Source organism: Drosophila subobscura, chromosome A (assembly GCF_008121235.1).
Source record: "Drosophila subobscura isolate 14011-0131.10 chromosome A, UCBerk_Dsub_1.0, whole genome shotgun sequence".
In the NCBI taxonomy this organism is placed as follows: Eukaryota; Metazoa; Arthropoda; class Insecta; order Diptera; family Drosophilidae; genus Drosophila; species Drosophila subobscura.
Window position 1 is genome coordinate 14361324 of NC_048530.1, and position 20196 is coordinate 14381519.

At 43.5% G+C, this 20196-nt stretch overlaps 6 protein-coding genes across 6 annotated transcripts; 3 read left to right on the forward strand and 3 right to left on the reverse strand.

Annotated features, from left to right (window-relative positions):
* The first annotated feature begins 270 nt into the window (after positions 1–270).
* Positions 271–1039, forward strand: LOC117890945 (gametocyte-specific factor 1 homolog). Its single transcript, XM_034796083.1, has 2 exons — positions 271–518; positions 594–1039. Exons 1-2 carry the CDS (start codon positions 324–326, stop codon positions 864–866), a joined length of 468 nt encoding a protein of 155 aa, XP_034651974.1. The 5' UTR covers positions 271–323; the 3' UTR covers positions 867–1039.
* A 1026-nt stretch (positions 1040–2065) lies between these two features.
* On the forward strand, positions 2066–10156 carry LOC117903758 (programmed cell death protein 4). Its single transcript, XM_034816168.1, has 4 exons — positions 2066–2768; positions 4667–6105; positions 6177–6316; positions 9966–10156. Exons 2-4 carry the CDS (start codon positions 4783–4785, stop codon positions 10036–10038), a joined length of 1536 nt encoding a protein of 511 aa, XP_034672059.1. The 5' UTR covers positions 2066–2768; positions 4667–4782; the 3' UTR covers positions 10039–10156.
* A 1276-nt stretch (positions 10157–11432) lies between these two features.
* LOC117903760 (mediator of RNA polymerase II transcription subunit 20-like) lies at positions 11433–12772 on the reverse strand. Its single transcript, XM_034816169.1, has one exon. The coding sequence runs from the start codon at positions 12697–12699 to the stop codon at positions 11905–11907; it is 795 nt and encodes a 264-aa protein (XP_034672060.1). The 5' UTR covers positions 12700–12772; the 3' UTR covers positions 11433–11904.
* Positions 12773–13211: 439 nt separating this feature from the next.
* On the forward strand, positions 13212–19829 carry LOC117903757 (gamma-tubulin complex component 3). The gene is made up of 5 exons (XM_034816167.1): positions 13212–13665; positions 13729–15192; positions 15263–15455; positions 15516–15837; positions 18774–19829. The coding sequence occupies exons 1-5, from the start codon at positions 13542–13544 to the stop codon at positions 19509–19511; spliced, it is 2841 nt and encodes a 946-aa protein (XP_034672058.1). The 5' UTR covers positions 13212–13541; the 3' UTR covers positions 19512–19829.
* Positions 16128–16907, reverse strand: LOC117903762 (peroxisomal multifunctional enzyme type 2). The gene is made up of 2 exons (XM_034816171.1): positions 16722–16907; positions 16128–16501 (listed from the first exon to the last, which is right to left on the reverse strand). The coding sequence occupies exons 1-2, from the start codon at positions 16852–16854 to the stop codon at positions 16287–16289; spliced, it is 348 nt and encodes a 115-aa protein (XP_034672062.1). The 5' UTR covers positions 16855–16907; the 3' UTR covers positions 16128–16286.
* Positions 17660–18654, reverse strand: LOC117903761 (probable methylthioribulose-1-phosphate dehydratase). Its single transcript, XM_034816170.1, has 3 exons — positions 18452–18654; positions 17920–18390; positions 17660–17852 (listed from the first exon to the last, which is right to left on the reverse strand). The coding sequence occupies exons 1-3, from the start codon at positions 18577–18579 to the stop codon at positions 17759–17761; spliced, it is 693 nt and encodes a 230-aa protein (XP_034672061.1). The 5' UTR covers positions 18580–18654; the 3' UTR covers positions 17660–17758.
* Positions 19830–20196: the final 367 nt, after the last annotated feature.

The window sequence follows — 20196 nt, forward strand, 5'->3', positions numbered from 1 at the left end:
AAACACGCCTCGCGCGCCGGTAACTAACCATACAGGTATTTGGGCTGGGAAATGTATTTTCCCAATGCTCAGTTTTCTTTTCAATATTACTTGCAAACAAGCCCACAGACAATAGATCCATCAATCGGATACAATTATAGTTTGATTGCTGAGAGTCCTAACTAGCTGAAAATATTAAGTAGAATATTAAAATCGAGGAATAGTATTTAATATTGAAAGTGAGAAGGTTTATTTCTGACGGTCATGCGGTATACTTGATAGATAAGTCCGCGGTCACACTTTTGCTTACCGCCATTTCGTTTGCTTTTCCAGAAAATTAAAAAATGTCGCAAGAGCCCGTGAAAGTAGCACCGTCAGACAAAGGTGACTACCTCATCTGTCCGTTTGACGAAGGGCATTATATTTTGAGTAGTCGTATGGCCGTACACCTAGTCCGCTGCGCACCCAATCACCACGGCTCCAAAAAGGTCCGCTGCCCCTTCAACATCACTCATGTTTGTACCATAACTGAGATGAAGGTAAGAGTTGTCCATTGTCCATGCATCATTATATTAAGCAATATAAGAAATCGGTTGCGTTTTTAATCGTAATAGATGCATGTGAACAAGTGTCCAAATCGTTCCGCATTCGAGGAATTCGTGAATCCGGATAGATTAACTACGCCTGAGACGCTCCCTCACGAGAACAAGGGGGAAATCGAGTCCAGTGAGAATTGGGACGACGAGCCGGACCAGCCTACGTACAATCCTAGTGCCAATTGTGCACAAAAATTTCTAATTTGTAATCCCCAAGGCAATCCGCCAGCAGTTAGGCGTGAAATCCGCGAGATGGAACGTCTGCGCTTCCAGCGAAATCAAAAATTCTAAAATAGCTGTAAGCTGAGTTCAATAATCTCAATGTCAAGTAAAAAGGCGTCTCGACACAAGTGTTCGAATTTGTGTCCATAGTAATTAAATACTCCAAAATGTACATGAAAAAGTGAAGAATAAACTCACTGACGAGTATGTACACATGTGTGCATGTACGAATTTAAATGCATGGCTGCCTTTTTGCTTATTTTTGTTTTTCCATTGAAAACGCCGTCATTTGATTTCTTCTCTTCCTTTTACATCAGATTCGTTTCCCCTTTTCAAAATTTACCGCAATATCGCGTGGGGAGGGGTCGGGCCTCCAACTTACTGGCAACGCTTAACCAAAATTTGCCTTCCTTTAATTCTGTTATGTATGTATTTATTTAGACAGTATTCACAGAAGAGCAAATACCCGCTACATAAACACTCTGATCCAAGCCAGCATCGTAGGAATACCTAGAGTTTATTATTTTGTGATTATATGTGATTGTTACTTCCTAACATTTTAAGTAACACATTCCATAACTTACATTATTGCTAGAACAAAGTTCATCAAGTTTACAAACAAGATCGCTTAGCGACTATAAGCTCTTTCTTGGTTCAATAATTAAAGAATCCATCAAACTTACTCTTTCAAGGTAAAGAAAAGAGGGTGTGCAAATTGACAAGCAAATTGACAATTGTGCAGGTTATAGATTCCAAAAATGTATATAGATCGATATATATACATAGAAATGTACATAGAAAACAAATGAAAAGGTTAAAAGCATTTCATCTGAGATAGAGTCAATATTAATGTTTAAGAGCAGCCTGGAAAGCAGAATTTTAATATTAATTTATGGAAATAGGGTATACAAAGGAACATACTACTTGTTGGCCAGCAACAAGTTGTCAAATACCGTAAAATTCCACTCCCACTCATGTAGCGTTTGATGCCTTTTGTTGGTACGCTTTTTTAGTTTGATTCTTTGTTTTAAAACAATCTTAAACTAGCCAGTCTTATGCATAATTAATTCATCAAGCTGGTAAAACTATAGTTTTAGTTCGGATAATCTTCACTAGCTGGTAATATTAAACGGAATATCAAAACGGAGTAAAATGATACGGGAAATAAGGTATTTGTTTGGTATATTTTGAAAATGAAGAGGTATATTTCGATATAAGTCGTAGGGTCAGGCAGTATATTATATCCATAAGTCCGCGGTCACACTGTTTCCCACTGCGGTTCTCGGCGTTTCTTGTTTCTCTCTCCAACACAGTCCACCAACAAAAAATAAAACGGTTTTCTACCCATCAAAAATCCTAAATCAAAGAAAATTTCCAACGATAACAGCGAATTGCATTTGCAATTGGAAGAAAAGTGCAACTACAACTGCAACATCGTAAGCTCCATCCCACAGCTCCATACATACCAGCGTGTGTATGCAAGTGTGTGGGTGTGTGCAACTGCATCGTAGGTTCCAGTAAAAAGCAGGAGGCACCAAGGAGACAAATCGGCTGAACGCGGAACATTAAAATTATTTTTTTTGCTGTGCGCTGTGAAAAAGGAGTTTAAAACGAAAATTTGAAAAATCACTTCTCCCACTGCATTTTGGGGCCCACGCAAAATTGCCGCAAAGCCCAAGAACGAGGAAGAGCAGAGGAAACGGAGAGAAGAGACAGAAGCAGCACACAATCAAAAAACAGGCTCAGCGCACCCCAGGCTCCAGTGCAGCGCGCCAACATCAACTTGTGAACGCAGCCAGTCGACGTCGACAGCGCTGTTGTTGCATTTGCTGCAGTTGGCCCAATCGCTTCTGTTGCTCTTGCAGTTGCAGTCGCCTCGTTGTGGTCGCCGCGAGTGTAGGGCAGCATCGGAAGAGATAGAGTGAGACTCTGAGCAGTGCGAAGCGAAGCAAGCAGCCAAACCACACAGAGGTAAGTGCTGGGTGAGTAGGGGAAAAATAAGAAAAGACAGACAGAAAAAAACAATCAGCGAAGAGTGATCCAAAGTGAGCGCAAAAAAATGGCAATTGCCGGCGAATGCGAAACGAAAAGCGAAAATACAAAACAAAAATACATAAAATCGAGTGGGGGGGTCACAGTCGCTTCCCAAAATAATGGATGGCTTCAATTTTTTTTGTTGTGTACATAAATTTATATCCCTACATTGAGGATCGTATCCTACTTTAATATCGTGGTCTTTTGACACCATATTAGCTCTTTAGGAATCTGTGAAAACAATAAAGGGCCTGCTACCTTCACGCATCTATAGAAGACCTCCAATTGGTTTTTAAAATTTCGAGAATTTTCCTATTGTGAGTGGAGGAGATTGGTCTACGTGATAAATTGGACCGGCACGCACGCACGCACAACCGAACAGTCGCGTATGTAGCTGAAAAACAGCTGCCTTCTGTGACCAAGGGAGATGTTTTTCTTTGGAGGGATGGGGGTATCAACATTTGTTTTTGTTTGCTTGCTTTAATTTATACAATATTTGTTTATTTATGTACTTGTCTTGGCTACCGCAGGAATCAGTACATATCTTATGTCAATAGTGCATTTCTTTAACTTATTTACTGCAATCACACACAAAAATATGCACATAAAGTATATGTACATAGGTAGCCCTGATATTTTTACCTCACACTGTACTACTACCGTACATTCAGCATACAATGTTGCCGCTGCTGTAGTATTCTTCTTCTTCTGCTAGGCCTCTGAGCTTTGAACAATTTTGCGACGCAATTTCGGCAGCGTCGGTTTTATGCTCCCTCCACAATCCCCCCCTCAATAACATTTCCATGTTCAGAGAGAGTAACAAAAAGAGAGAGAGAGCGAGAACGAACAGCCGAACATTGTTTTGTTTTTGCGCCCTATCACGAAAAAGGGGGCACAACAAGTGCGAACATGGCTCCGGGGAGAGTGCGAAAGGGATGGGATGTCCATGCCGCGGCAATAACATAGAAATTTCGTGAAACGCACTAAAACTTTCAAGGTTAAATCGGGCAAAACAAACATAAAAACCGGTTACAGCATATAAACGAACGAGCGGCCACAGTACATAAGAACAAACCAAAAGAATTGGACGGAGGGGAGTGTAAAAGAAGTAGAAGCAAAAGCAACAGCGACGCAATAACAAACCTCAGAGACAACTCTGCTGTACATACAATACATGCATACATAAGTATGTATGTTTGTTGTTTTTATGTATTGCATGCTTTACATGTTCGAAAAAATGCACCATTAGCAATGATGGGGTGTGAAAGAGGAGAAGGGTAGTATAAGCTTTTTGGTCTGCTGCTCCTTTTCACACACGTCAGCAGCTGTCTGTCATGTAGAAACTCCATTTCAAAGTTATTGGTTGGACAGGGATGGCGCTAATGTTTTGCCGGGTGCCGCCAGAGCTTTAACGGTAACACAAATTATGTCGTTTGTATGCCTGTGTTTGTGACCTTGAATTTTGACTAGGGAGAGTTTGCCAACACACACACCCACACACTTTCCATTTTCCAAAGACGCAATACCGGTATTGTTGTCTCTGGCTATTGATAGTACAACTATAAATGCTGCAAAATAACTGAGAAATTATACTCTTGTAAATGTTTATGTATCTACATATCGCTTACATTATACAAATGAATGGAGGCAACGTGCCAGACAGCATGTGTTTTTGCTTTTCTTGCGTTTTGTCAGAAATAAACAAGCTTTGAACAACCAGAACCAGACCTCAGACCCCAGACAGACGTTACGAAAGCATTAAAATTATCAGCTTTGAGCCACATTCTAACAAGCTTTTGCCCGTTTCGCATTACTTTGTTTGGTGTTTATTGCAGTAAGGACCGGCACCTGGTGTCACAGTACAAAAACCAACACGGATCCCAAACACAGCGCATATTTTTCAGTTCATTCCAAGCGGGGCAAGCAGAAAGGTAAAGGAAAGAAAGCAATCATGGAAGTCGAATCGTCATCCCATACCAAACATGCCAACGGCGGCGGTCGTCGCCACAACTCTGGTGGCTCGGACTCCAAGGAGAGCTCTGTGGAGCGCGAGCTGAATGGCGAGATCCAGGCGGTGGTGCTCAATGGCAGCGGCTCCAATGGCCTTGGTCTCATCAAGAAGCCGCTACCCGTCGGCGACGACGGACGCATCAAGCGAAAGGCCAAGAGGCTCATACAGAGACAACACAGTGGCAGCAATGGTACTGTTGCCACCCTAACCAATGGCAGTGGCCCGGGATCGGGTGGTGCCAGTGGTGCTGCTGGCAGTGGCGGTGCCGCCGCCGCTGCCGGTGCCACCGGGATTATACCACAACCAGGTGGTTATGTGGTGCCGCATCGACGCTGGAAGAACAGCCGTCGCTCAAGGAACCTAACCCGGGGCCGTGGGCTACCCAAGAAGGGCGGCGCCGGAGGCAAAGGTGTGTGGGGTCTGCCGGGCTCCGAGGCTCTGGCCGAGCTCTACGAGGACGAGAACGATCCGAACTATGACAGCGAGTGCAATGATCGGAATGTGGAGCTGCGTGAGGTGATCACCGAGACCACACCGGAGGAGTTCTTCAAGCTGGCCGAGCCGATTGTCTTGGAGTACTACGAGCACGGTGACACACACGAGGTGGCGCTTAGCTTTGATGAGATATTGCAAAGTCCATTGCGAGAACAAATTACCTCGATTCTCGTGGAGATAGCCATGGATCACAAGGACTCGCAGCGCGAGATGACCTCGGTGCTGATTTCGGATCTATACGGTCGTGTCATTACCGGCAAGGACATAGAAAAGGGTTTTAATATTCTCCTGTCCAACTTGCCCGATCTCATTCTCGACACCCCAGAGGCTCCCATCATGCTGGGCAATTTCATGGCCCGCGCCATCGCCGACGATTGCATCCCACCGAAGTTTGTGGCCAAACCCGAGGAGACTCTGCAGCTGAGCGAGTATGCCGAGCAGGCTTTGCGGCGGGCCGACTCGCTGCTCCATAAGCAAGGCTGGGCGCATCTGGACAATGTCTGGGGCATGGGTGGGCCCCTGCGCCCGGTAAAGACCATTACCAAGCAGATGACTTTGCTGCTCAAGGAGTATATATCGTCGCGTGATGTGGCCGAGGCCCATCGCTGTCTGCGTGCCCTCGAGGTGCCGCACTATCATCATGAGCTCGTCTACGAGGCCATTGTCATGACACTGGAATCGCTTAGCCAGACCACTGAGGAGGCAATGTGCGAGCTGCTCAAATCGCTGGATCTCACCTGTCTGGTGCTGCCAGCGGGCATGGAGCAGGTACGCCATCAATCGTACATCCATTCGGAACATTTTCTAAATGTTTCTTTCCTCTCTTGACCATTTTTTAGGGCTTCATTCGGGCTTTTGATGATATGGCGGATATTGTGTTGGATGTGCCCTTGGCCTATATAATACTCGATCGTTTTGTCGAGCGCTGCAACCGTGCCGGTTTTCTCACCGACAAGATCATTAATAATGTGCCATCGCGGTAAGTCTCTCATATCATTAATGCGCATTCAACAGTTAGTTTTATGCGTAACTACATATATTATTTATAATGTCCCTGTCCAAGGACAAATCTCTGCTGAGGATAAGAAACTAATCGACAGTCTGAGATAGACCGCTCATGAACAAAGCAAAAGCACAAAAAAAAAATACCTTCTAGCCTACATATGTGATAAAATTGTTTGTGCAATGTGCAATAAGAGCGAGTAATACTTTACGTAATCTTAGCCCCGACCGATACACGCCCCCAAAAAAATAAACACCAGCCACCCACCTTCTTGGGTTGCCCCGCCATAATAAAAAGTTGTTTACTGGCAAATACTCTGCAGCATCAAGTGCACAGCATATCAGTTTCATTCTGCGTAAGGCTATGAAATATACTTTGGCCATTTGTTTAGACTTCCTTGGAATGAAAGAGAACCCTTGAGAACACTTGTTGTTTTGTTTATGATATTTTATGGCCTGATATTGCCATGCAACTATTTTTATGAGGAATCAACAGCTGTTTTTGTGTCCAACCGTATGGGTCCTCTGTCCTCTGTTCCTTTGAATCATGTTCTTGCTTTTTTTTTGTTCCCAAAGCTGTTTTAATAACTGTAATTTAAGGGCAAACGCATGCTGATATAATGGCATTTTTGTAGGGTGTACCCCGGAATCATTATAGCCGAATGTGTTTGTTCTGCATTGGACTCTGCTGAGAAGTCCATATACATACATATATACATATACATACATACATACATATGTATGAATATGTGTGTGATGTGACTTTATCTGTATAAGTTTATATTTTGTTTTTGCCGGCTTCGACTTGTTTATTATTCTTTTATTTTTTTTTTGCTGTTTATGTTCCTTATACACTTTTAGCTCAATTTCTTATATATGTATGTGCATACATACAGGTATATACATACCTATACACGCATACACAGCGATATGCATATGTATGTGTGTAGCTGTTTGTGTGTCTGTTTGTTTATGAAATTTCTATTGCGCAGTTTAGTTTTTTGCTTCGACACTGACGGGGGCGCCGCGTCATCCATTGGGGCAGTCCGCCGGGCCAGTTGCCGGTTTATCAGGTGCCGGCTAGTTATATTTATACATATGTATGTACATATATGTATACATATTTACATGCATACATATCCACGAATACCAATGTATGTGTGAATGTGCGAATGTACTCCTAGACTTGTTTTGCCCTTTGTTTTTCCTACTTTCCGTTTCTTTTGTTTTTCTCTTTCGGTTTTTGTTCTGCATATTTAATTGTTGATTTATTCCACTCTTCTCGCCTTGGGGGCCAAATCGCTAGCTGTTTGATTGTACCCCTTGCAGAGAGTGTGTGTGTGTTGCAATGTTTGCTACGGCGAGAATGTTTTCCCTCTACCCTCCTCCATAATGTGTGTTTATTAATTCTCGATCAGTTTTCATTTTTAAACTACATATGTTACATAAATTTATGTAAATATGTAGGTATGTACATGGCTACCATATCTATTTGAATTATTTATAATCGATCGAAAAGCAATTCTTATTTTTTATATGCCATACCTAAGCATTCTTCCTCTTAGAAGCTTTTCAAATATCATGTGGGGGAGTGACGAAGACTTGTTGCAAAAGGCAAAAAGTTCACCGTTCTTCCGTTATAATGATCGATCAATTGTATTGATAATCGAATCAGCTGCAGGAGAGGGTATCAAAAGCTTCGCCACCAATGATTGGCGGCTTTTCTTCTTGTTTTTATCTGTTCTTAAAAAAAAGCCACATGTACATATGCATATATGTACCTACATATGTATGTATGTACTCAATATCGATAGGGAGAGGACGGCTCTTATCGACGTTTGGTTTTGTATTTGTATTTAACTTTTTTATCGCATCAAACTTTTGGTGCAACAACCTGCATGTGGCTCAAGATCGTCTTTAGTGTGTGTGTGTTTGCGCGAAGGTAAACATGGCGGCCAAGTTGCTGTTATCGACCTGCTTGCCACTCCCACTTTAGTTGCTGTTACTGCTGCCGCTGCCCCTGCTGTTGTTGTAACTGCTGCATTTGCATTCGCCTTGGCTGCGGCTATTGCTCTTTGCCACTTAAAGCGCAGCGACAACTAAATGCAACAACTAAAATCAGCAACAAAACAACAGCCATTCACTAATACATGCATACATATGTACACAATACCCCTGGACGTTGTGGCAGACGCCAACACCGTCAACGAAACTGCTCAGATTTCTATAAAAAGCCAAATTTATGATACAAAAATAAACCACTAGCAAAAAAAAAAAAAACAGCTGAAAAAAACTCCAAACTCAATGCCAGATATGTATGTACATAAATTGCACATAACGGGGTATCAAGGGTGGTGGTGAGATTAATGCGGAGTAAATAGCCAAACTTGGATATCCAAACGTATGATGAGTTTGGTGGGTGGATGCCTTAAAAGTTGCAATGGCCGAAGTATAGATTTTTAATACTGATCTTTAAAACCAATTTTAATAAGAGCTAAGACTCTGTGTCGAAGGAATCACAAGCCGGTTGATCAAGAGCTCCGGGCTGTCAGATCTACAAGTGTGAGAAAAGCTAAATGCGCATCACTGTCTGCTGCGCGATGCAGCTGCTGCTTCTTGGAGGCCTTGCTTTTGTTATCCTCTCCCCTCCTCTCGCTCTCTTGTGCTTTGTTCTTGGCTGTGTGTCGCTCACAACTTATCATTTCACAATTTACTTTATTTTATTTTACTCTTTTTTTTCTATATTTAAATGCAGCAATTAAGGCTCCGCTTGGCCCTATTTTGTTGATTTGCTTTGCAGCTTAGAATTCTTCGATTGCGCTTGTCAGAGCAGACGCCGACTCTCTCAATGGAAAAAAAAAAAAAAAAACACTAAATACAACAAAAACTAGTTTTAATGCTTTGGAAACTGTCTGCAGAGACCAGTGCAGAGACTGTCTGCAGTGCAGTGTGCAGTGCATCAACTGCTCTCTCACCCACTACCTACCAGCACAGCTGTTTTGTTTTTGTTTTTGCAGTACTCTGCAGCTGAGAGCAACAGTCTGGGCAAAGAGAGCGACAGAGCTAAAAAAGGGTCAGCGGTTGAATGAACTTTTGTGCAAATTGTTTGTTGTTTTAGATTTTTATTTTGTTGTTGTTGCCAAATTTGAGCAAAGATTTTATGCAACATTTTTATCCGTTTTGTTTTCTTGCCTTGTTCTTTGTTTGCTTGCATTGCATTGCATAATTGTGTAATTGCAAAGTGCGTGTGCGTGTTCGAGTGTGTGTGTGTGTGTGTGTGTGGGCAATTGCTCTTCTCTTTTTTCTCAAGCAAGATTTGGTGCAGGTGCAAATTTTCATACTAAAAGAAAAAGCTAAAAAGAGTTAATTTTATTGTCAACTAATCCGTAAAGCTAATCAATATATAAATTGATTTAAGAACGAAGAAGCAACATCAATGCTTTTACCCCGTATATTCCGGAGACTATGAAATTATCTGCAATTAAAATTGGAAATTGTTAAGGTTATATCTAGTATTATTAATGTCTCTTGTTTATTGTATGCAATGTGTGCATAAATTTAAATATCCTCCTCCCTAATCATATTTCTAAATTATCTAATAATTATTATTTTATTTCTACTTACAGCGGACGCAAGCGCTTTGTCTCGGAAGGCGATGGCGGTCATGTGAAGCCGGCTATGTTTCCCATGCGCGACTAAATTGGGGGAAACTTTTCTAAAACGGGCTGGACTTATGTAGTATGCTTATATAAACAGCCCCGTCCCACACCCCAAACAAGAAAAAAAACAACCAAAAGTCAACCAAAACTATTAGCAACAACAACAACAACAACACATAAAGGATATATTTGATGAGTGGAAAGAAAAAACTACAAAAAAAGGAGCAAAATATCAAGAGGATGGATGCAGCAGTATAAGAGAGAAATGCATTATTTGTCGCAAATTTTATTGATCCAGCATACCGTGAGAGAGAAACTATCGCTAAACTGTCGAGCAAGACACACACACAAACAAACAAAGAAAAAGCCGACAACAAAAACAACACTTAACACTAAACAATCAATCCGGAAATTGATCTCCGCGTTTAAAACTATAACCATACGATTTAACATAAACAAGAACCATACAATACATAAACATTCATACATATATATTAATCTAACGAGAAACAGCAAATCTAAAGCAAGAAGTATATATTTTAAATATGTGTATAAACAAAAGTAGAGATCCACTACCGCCCCAAGCAAAACAAAAAAGAAAGAAAGAAAGCAAGAACGAACCCCAAAGCAACGGCGACGGCGGCGCATATTGAATTGCATTTGTCTTTTGTGAAGTAAAGCCTGGAAACTGAGGTTGTTTTTGAGTAAAGAATGAACGAACGAACGGATTGATGGATCAGATCAGCGGCGTACTTATAGCACGGCTGCCATTTATAGTATGTCTCTCACTTGCAAGCGAAGCAATTACTTATACGAACTGTTATACACAACAACAACAACAACAACCACACACACACACGCACGCACGCACGCACGCAGTCAGGCACTCATAAACATTATTATATTGTGTAAAATTAAGTCTAAAAGTGAATTAAAACAGCAGCAAGACTGTGGCCAAAACAATACTTGGTGGCGGCACACATCAAATGTCAAAATAATTGTAATTTGCAACATGTTTCCATATTAGAGTATTTTTTTGTTCTTAAAATGTAATCAATTTTTTCTTTAAATGATCCCTTGGAATGTTTACCATTTTATTTCGGAGAGCCTTGTGCGTGTAATCCAAACAAATTGTTATTAACTATAGTTAAGCACATGATGATTTAAATGTTTAATTTACTTACATTTTTTGTACTTCCTTAAGCAGAATCCTTAAGCAATCTTGCATATAGATACGTTTTATTTTCGTGTGTGTGTGAGAAGACTAGCGCCACGGCGTACACATAATTATGTTTAAAATATACATACATACCTACATACATACAAATATATATATATTTATATATATTACCACATGAACCATGAACCATGATGGACCCTCCTCCCCCATACAGAAAATCATTTTCTTTTCATCGGTAAAGATTTTTTTTGTTGTTTTTTTTTTTGTAATTCAAAACAAGAGTAATTGCATTTTATATTATAAGAAGTTTCCACTTTCCCTACCACTTCCCTTTATCGTTTTTCGTTGTATAACAGTTGGATGCGAAATCAGGTTAATCATTTTTTTGTTGTACAAAAAAAGAAGAAAAGCTAAAAACTCATGGAAGAAAATCCATCAAAAGCCCCCCACATTGAAGAGAAAAAATTCGAAATTTTTGTACTCCAGCTATATATATTTTTTTAAGACGATTACACACAGACACGGATATAAAGAGGAAACACACTCACAACCCTACACATCTATATATAATATATATAACTATTGTGTTAAAAATATACATTACAAATAAAACCATTATTAAGTAGTTGTCTATCTGTTCAATGCATCGTGCATCGAGTGGCCATCGGCTCAGTCAGTTTCCAGTGTCGCTGCAGGAGCATCGGGCGGCTCCAGCTTGACCTCGCATCAGGGTCGATTCATGCCCAGGCCCCCTGCCGCACCCATCACCGGCGAGGGGGACATGTGCACGGGCTGCTGTTGTTGCTGCTGTCCTCCCAGTGCTCCTTGTATGCCGCCGCTGATGGAGCCATGCATGGACACATGCTTCCGGTAGTTGGTGAACTGCTCAAGATACTGCTTCACCGTGTCCGTGGGCTCGTACATGTCGTTGTGCTTGGCATGCATCTGCTGCTGGCCCATGGCCGTCATGATGGTCTGTGTGGCAAAGTACGAGGGGAAGTCCTTGCCCACATTGATGTTGAGGAAACCCTGCAGCATCTCGCGTATCATCTCCCAGCAGTAGGCCAGTATCATGCAGGACTTGTACTCGATCTCGATGAGGATGCCCTTGAAGTGCTCCATCATGGTGACGGATCCGAGCTTGATCACAAAGTCGCCGTACTCGAACCGGGCGCCACGTGACTCAATCTTTGTCTGCTTCTTGGAGGTGAATGTGTTGGTCATTTTAAGCATCAGCAGATCGAATATGCTGTCGGCCACCAGGCTGACCTGCTTCCCCGTCCCACTGTCGATGATTGAAAATGTCGAGGCGGGATACTCGGAGTTGTGCAGCACATGCACCGCCCGCCCCGGTGTACCATTGTGCGGCTGCGGCGTCGATATGAAGGTCTCGCAGTCGACAAGGAATTGGCCGGCATGCGTAGCGCCAAGCGACAGCAGACGCTTGCTCAGATAGTCGATGATATGAGCCCCAGATTTACCCTCGGGCATAGGATACGGTTGTAGCACAGTCACGCCCATGGCAAACTTTTAATGTGCTTTCCAGAGTTTTATTTACAAAATTGTTTTTAAATATTTTCTCTGCAGTATATCGATATGGAACAACAGAAGTTGACGAAACATCGATTGTATGAAAAGTCAATAGTATCGATGGTAACTGCAAAAATCAAGTAACAAAATAAGCAAAAAACAATTCATTTTCTTTATACATATGTATGTACATATATTCATAGAAAATATGAACCGTCCGGTAGTGTTGATTGATATTAATAGATAAAAACTATATAATATGTCGGATGAATTTTGTGTAAAAACATTTTGTAAGTGGATTCTTTTATATATGTATATGGGTGTAAATATTTCATAAACATTTTAATGAACTAATTATTTCATTTGTCTAAATACTTCTTGCGGTTCTCCATTTATTATTCGCAACTCCTGCCGACACCGTCTAGTGATGTTCAATTTTGCCGGGGAAAAAACTATCGATGGTGGAACAGTCGATGTGTGGATACTATTGCGAGGGCGCTATCGATACGCGTTCTTATGTTTGTTGGTATTATTAGTTTATTACATTTGTTTTTTGTTAAATACACTACACGGTTACTTTGTGGTTAAGCAAGTGCTGCATTTCCGCCAAACGCCGTAGTCTCAGAAGATCTCAATAGCAAAGCAGCGGGCCTAGGCAGTTAAACAAAGTTTTTGTCAAGCAGTTGCCGTCTTTTTGCTTCCCCTCGCGCCCACCAACGCCATATCCAACGCTTCGGAATCTCGTCTCTGTTTGTGGTTTGTATTTGCGCGCGCGGGTAGAAAAAATTGCATCATTAGCCGTGTGAATATAGTTTGGTCGTCTAGCAACGAAAATGTCCGAAACAAAGGACACAGACCCAAAGGAAATGGGTCCAGCGACTCCAATGCACTATATAACGCAGCTCCTCTCGCAAATCTACCTATCCATAAACGGTCCCCAGCATGCCGAGGAACACGGTAAGTGTGAATCTCCTTTTGCATCCTCCCTTTCTTACGGACCCAATCTCCAATCTCCGTCAGATCTTCTGGTGAACAACGCCTTGGATAGGATATTGGAGATGCCCAACTCGTTGAACGAGTCTGGGCGGATCCTGAGCGAGGATGATTGTGTGATTAAAATTATGCGCACGCTCAACTCGAAGCCAAGTCCGAATGGCAACAGAGAGGAGCTGCCCGGGAATGTGTTCCTGAAAACATACACCCAGTTCCTGAAGCTAAAGACGGATGAGAAGCGACGCGAAGCCGTGATGAACTTCCTGCTGGACATTCTGGAGTCGTCGTACCTGCATCCCACGACTATGAAGCCCAATCGCAAGGTTGGGCTACCGCTGGTGCCTGACCTCAAGTTACCCAGCACCGATGAGAGGCAGGAAGATCCACGTTACATGATGTCCGGTGGCCAACGCGGGGGCCCTGAGGCCACGGATAACCTTAAAGAGGTGCTTTCTGAGCGATTGACTGGTAGCTATGCCCATAGCCAGCAACAGCAGCAGAAGGAGCAGGACCAGCAGCAGCAACAGCAAGAGAATGGTGCATCCTATAGCTATGATCCCAATCTGTCAAGTGCTGGCTTGGGGCAGGATCAAATGCCCAACTACACGGAGGACTTGCAAAGCGAAAAGTATGTGGATGAAAGCTTGGACATGGTCACGAATGCCCTTTTCTCGTTTACGGGCATTCAAGGCAAATATCTGCGAAAGGATGTCATCACGGGGCGCTTCAAGCTCGACACGACAAACATTAAATTGCTGACGACGGGCGATGCTGGCCTCATGCTGCGCCTCTCCGAGCTGGGCTACTATCACGACCGTGTGACCGAATATGCAGATCCCTCGAAGGGTTTCAGCGCCCTGGGCTGCATGGGTCAGGCGCTGACATGCTTTCTGCGCAAGGAGCTTGGGGACTATCATGGCGAGGTGTCGCTGCTGCACGATCAGGTGAATGCGTTCAAGAAGGCCCAAAGGAAGAGCAGCTTTAGCCCTCGCGAAGCGGAGTGGCAAGACGGGCAGCAGGAGCAGGTGACGCTATTCAAGCTGCTGGCGTGGTACATAAAGCCCCTGCATCGTATGCAATGGCTGACCAAGATCGCTCATGCCTGCATGATGAAAAAGGGCGGCGAACTGATATCCGTTGTGTGGGAGTTCTTGGATAATGGCAATCCAGCGGTGGATAAACTCGCCAATGATCTGCTCGCGGCCATGTGTCGACCGCTGGCGCGCATGATCTCCCAATGGATGCTCGAGGGCAACATCACGGACATACACAGCGAGTTCTTTGTGGAGGCGCTGACCGATGTGGGGCCCGATCGCCTGTGGCATGACAAGTTTCGTTTGCGCATTCCCATGCTGCCGAAATTTATTTGCCAAGAGCTGGCCGACAAGATCCTGCGCACCGGCAAGAGCATTAATTTTCTGCGAGAAGTGTGCGAAAAGAATGATTTGGTCAATGACCAAGGAGAGCTCAAGAAGATCATGGAATCGAATGGTACGAAACAAAAGCGGGAGCCCCATCCACTGGCAGCCTTATGCAGAGCCTTATGTTTATTTATTTTTAGCTGGCGACATTTTCTCCTACACACAGGACACGAAATGGCATGCCGCCATAGAGATCTGCTATCAGACCACCTCCAAGAGTGTCCTCGACTACATGGTGGGTCCCCACAAGCTCCTGGATCATCTGCAATGCATGCGACGATACTTACTGCTCGGACAGGGTGACTTTGTCAGCGTCTTCATCGAGCACATGAAGTAAGTCTGAAGCCTGTTAATCTCTTAAATAATAAATAAATCAATTCCCACTGCTTACAGAGATGAACTGGAGAAGCCAGGCACCGAAATCTTTGCCCATGATCTTTCGGCCATGCTGGAAACGTCCCTGCGCTGCACCAATGCGCAGTACGATGATCCAGAGATCTTAAACCATTTGGATGTGGTCGCACAGAAACCGCTAATGGGCGACAAGGGCTGGGACATTGTGTCGCTGCAGTATGTGGTCCAGGGTCCGCTGGCCACCATGCTGGAGCCGACCATGTGCACGTACAAGGCGCTCTTTAAGCCATTGTGGCGCATCAAGCACATGGAGTTTGTGCTGTCGACAAAGATTTGGAAAGAGCAGATGACCAATGGCAAGGTGAGTTGGCTTACAATCCTACAGTCCAACACATTTCTTATCATTTTCGAGGGTCACACTCTCCCACTCTCCCGCTCTACCGCTCGCTCTGATCGATAATGCAATTTGGGTGGGACTTCGGGCAACAAATTAAGGCGGAGTGGTCGCGTGCAGATTAGATTAGTGCTCGGGGGTGAGTGTAATCTAATCCATGGATGATTACCCATTTCCCGGGTACACGCACAAGTCTCAAAGGGCATACATGAAGTGCCTTATCCTTGTTTTCTCTTATGCATAATTTTCTATATTTCGATAGAAAAAAACACACACAACTGCCCGTACAAAAATAACATTAATTAGAGGGTGAAACAAAAACATATGAATACGAAAAAAAATAGATATACAGAAATGTGACTGCTTGTGGAATGCTGCTGCTGCTGCTGCTGCTGCTCCTTGCTCTGCTGTGCCTCTTACAACTTGGCATCGGTCTTGAGCAGAGGTGCCAGCTTCTGTGTGAGCATGATGTTGCCGGCAATCTTCAATTTTCCCTTCATGAATGCAGCCTGGGGATTGAGCTTGCCGAGGGCAATATCAACCATATCCTCATCGGCCACCGTCAGTGTGGTGTCCACTTTGACGCCCTGTGCGGGTCCCTCATAGGCCTTGGCGTTCTTGCAGTCAAGTGCTATACAAAAATAAGCAACAAAGTAATGTAATGTAATGCAAATATAAAGAAAAGGCAACAAACAGCTGGTGCCGAAGTGCAAAACATTTTGCACTTTGAACTGCCCACAAAACCCAAGCACACACACCCGCAGAAAAAACCACGTAAACCCACAGAAAATTGGTGTGCGTGTGTGTGTGTTGGTATTTCGGGCAGGGTGCTTTATATTTGTGTTACTTACTCCATTCCTTGGCCACCTTGCCATCCTTGGTGATTTTGTAGACAAACACACCATTCACCGCCTTGGCCTTAGCCTCGTTCTCCTTCAGGCCATCGATGATTTTCTGGAAAACGGCATCCGACTGTAGACTCATGTTTATAGTTTTTCTTTTGGTTGTTTCTCGGGGGACGGGGTGCTGTTGTTTAACAAAATAAAGTGTTAATAAATAGGAGGAGCGCACAGGGGGGACAAATGCTTACGCCGTGAATAGAAGAATAATGAGCCAAAAGCGTGCAGAGTCGTTGGTTTTATTTTCTCGCGATAGCGATAGAGTGGGTAGCAAGTGTTGCCAGCTTTTTTGACGAAGTAGCGGGTTTTGTGGGAAAAAAGCCAACTTTTTTGTATCAACACATTCTTGTCTCATTCATCAAAGCTTTCTTATATTGCCTATGAGGTCATTTTGATTAGCCATTGTACTAATAAATGGCAAGGATAATGTGCGCTTTTCATCCTATATATTTTACGTAGCCTGATAACTACTAGGAGAACTAGCTATAAATGAGCTAAGCTGGCAATACTGTTGGGGGGACAGACGGTATGCATACGGGTGGTTCTCTCACTCCCATTGGATATGCCGCTGAGTTGATGGTGGTTGTGCTCTCTCCCTCTCGCCTACCACCCGGCCAGCTGATGGCACAGTGACGCGAGAAGGTGTGAAAATGTAGCTATTTTTTTTCTACCAATTTATGAATGCCAATTGAACAAAGTGATATTGTGCAATTAGTTTGGTGACACTGTGCAATTGTGTGGAGTTTAGACTTTAACATTTACCTATCGCACTTAACAGCGAATGTTAAAAGCGGCGTTATCGACTGTTACTGTAACCAGGCAGTGGAGTGGACCTCCGGAACAAAGTGCGCAACGTATTCGAAATGCCCATAAAAAAGCGAGATAAGGGAACTTGAAGTGGCCAGATAATGCCCCCGCCCGATGCAGGAATGTAACTATATTTAACAAACGTTGCTTATATTTTATCTATTGCCAAATGCCACTCTTCTCTATGCCTTGGAGGCATCCACAAACGTCTCCGGGTCGAGGCCAGCCTTCTTCATTTCCACGGCAATCGAGAACAAGTAATCGTAGCACTCAGATCTGTGTTTGTGTGTGTGGAAGGAGAGTTAGGAAATCTTTGCGGCATATTTATCCATTTGTAACTCACATGGCTTTGGCCTTCTCCCATGTCTGGCCCCATACATAGACCCCGTGGCGTCTGACCAGAACGGCACTGCAGCCGGGATACTCCATCATGGCCGCGTACATGCTGTCGGCCAGGTCACGTTCGTGGGGCGTGTTCTCGATGATGGGTACTACCAATTGCTCGTCATATTGCAGATAACGCTTGTCCGCATCATCGTACACTCCCTTGATCATCTCGAGGTGCGTGCAGCGGAAGGTTTTTCCCGGCCACAGCAGCGTGGCCATCACCGCATGCTGCGAGTGGGTGTGTATGACGGCGCCGGCGTTGCGGTGTCGGTAGGCCAGCATGAAGAGCGGTGTGCACTGGCTCTTTTTCAGCGCTCGTATCTCGGGCGGCATTTGCAGATCCTTCCCATCGATATCCTGAACAAACAGATCCTCCGGTTGCATGCGCTCCTTCTGCACCCCCGATGGGGCTATGTAGATCTCATTGCTATAGTTGGCAATCGTTAGATTTTTTCGTTGTTCCACTGCTCCACTGGTTTTTTACTCACTTCAATTTCATGCTCATGCCGCCACCGGTGCCGGTCACCCAGCCCAGGTGATAGAATTGCCTGCATAGCTCCGGAATAAGGAGACGCGGATGTTCTTCTGGCAAATCCTTGAAGATTGAAGAAGACATGGTAATCTGCAACGTGATGGGTCTACCAGATAAGACGAGATTAACTTTTCAAAAGACAAATCTCAAATGTAAACAAAATGTTAGTTTCGATAACCGATGACATCGACCATGGCTACAGTGTTGCCACCTCTCTTTTAGTCTCCACCACGTTTGGCGCGTTTCACTTATTTGATTTTCACTTTGACTATTTTCAGAAATTACGCAAAATGAGTGCTGAAATAAGCAGGGCGTCGTACCGGCTTCACCTCTTCACGTCCGAGATTATGCATTTCATCCATCAAATGCAGTACTACGTCCTGTTTGAGGTCATCGAATGCAATTGGGTGAATCTGCAGGGGCATATGTATCACGCGACCGGACTGGATGAGATACTTAATGCCCATGAGTCATTCCTCGATGACATTACCGTGGGATGTTTCATTAATTCCACGGCCGACAAGGAACGGCACCTGGAGACCGTGTTCGAGAACATCATCGCCCTGGAAATCTGGCAGGCCAGCTTCTACAAAGAATGCTTTAAAGAGCAAAGTGCCCGCGAGGAATTGGAGAAGAAGATTGCCGAATCCGAGAGGGAGGGCCGCTTTGGCCTGACCACTGAAGAGAAAATGGAACGGGACCAGGAGCGGAAGATGTTCGAGCAGAAGGTGATTATCGCCTGTCGCGGCCTCGAAGGCATTTCCTGTTCCTACGAGAAGGCTGTGAGTGGCTTTATGATGGGCCTCAACAGCAGCGATGATCCCCAACTGCAGCTCTTCGGCACACGGCTCGACTTCAATGAGTTCTACAAGAAGCGCGACAAAAATCTCAGCAAGCCCCTCACCTTCGAGCATTTGCGAATGAGCAATGTGTACAATAGTAATAAGAACAATGCAATCGGTAGTCGATTCGTGATCAATTCCCAAGCATCATCCTCCTCATCGCCCGCAATGTAACATTTATTTTCCGATCGCTTGTCGCGTTCAATCATAATCCATCAGCCATATCCATGTGCCAATAGGAACAACAACAACTGCAGCAGCAGCAAAAATGCTGGCAACGAGGAGGACATTTTCCATATGAACTGTCACATAAGACCTGGGGGCTCATGTAGTTGCGGAATATTATAGATGGTTCTCACAGTTCTGCGAAATGTGATCTGTGAGAGCACCACATCGATAGCAGCTGGCACAATCTCCACAGAATTTTAGTCTAATTTGGTTGCTATAAGCGAGAATCGAGTTGAAGTATTAAAGTGAACTTTTTTTTTTTTTTTATAGAATTCCGAATTTTTCGTATTACTAAACAATTATTGGAATTTGTTTTATGTATTCCAATATTGATATATAGCTAGAAAAGTGCTTAAAAGCTGAGAATGAAATGCATTGGGTCAATTGATATTAACAAATGCTTTCGCATCGAGAGTTCATTGAATATTTAGAATTAAAATTAGAGTATGTCTTACTTTTCAAATTTTTTCCCCAGATTATTGGGTGTGTGTACATACATATAAAGATTAAGCCTTTAAAAACATCGAAGAATATCCAAATTGTTTCTGAAATGTTTTGGCTATTTTTTAAGAATAAATATGAGAATTTTGAATATTACAGAAATTGAAGCTTTTTAAAACGTTATTGTCTT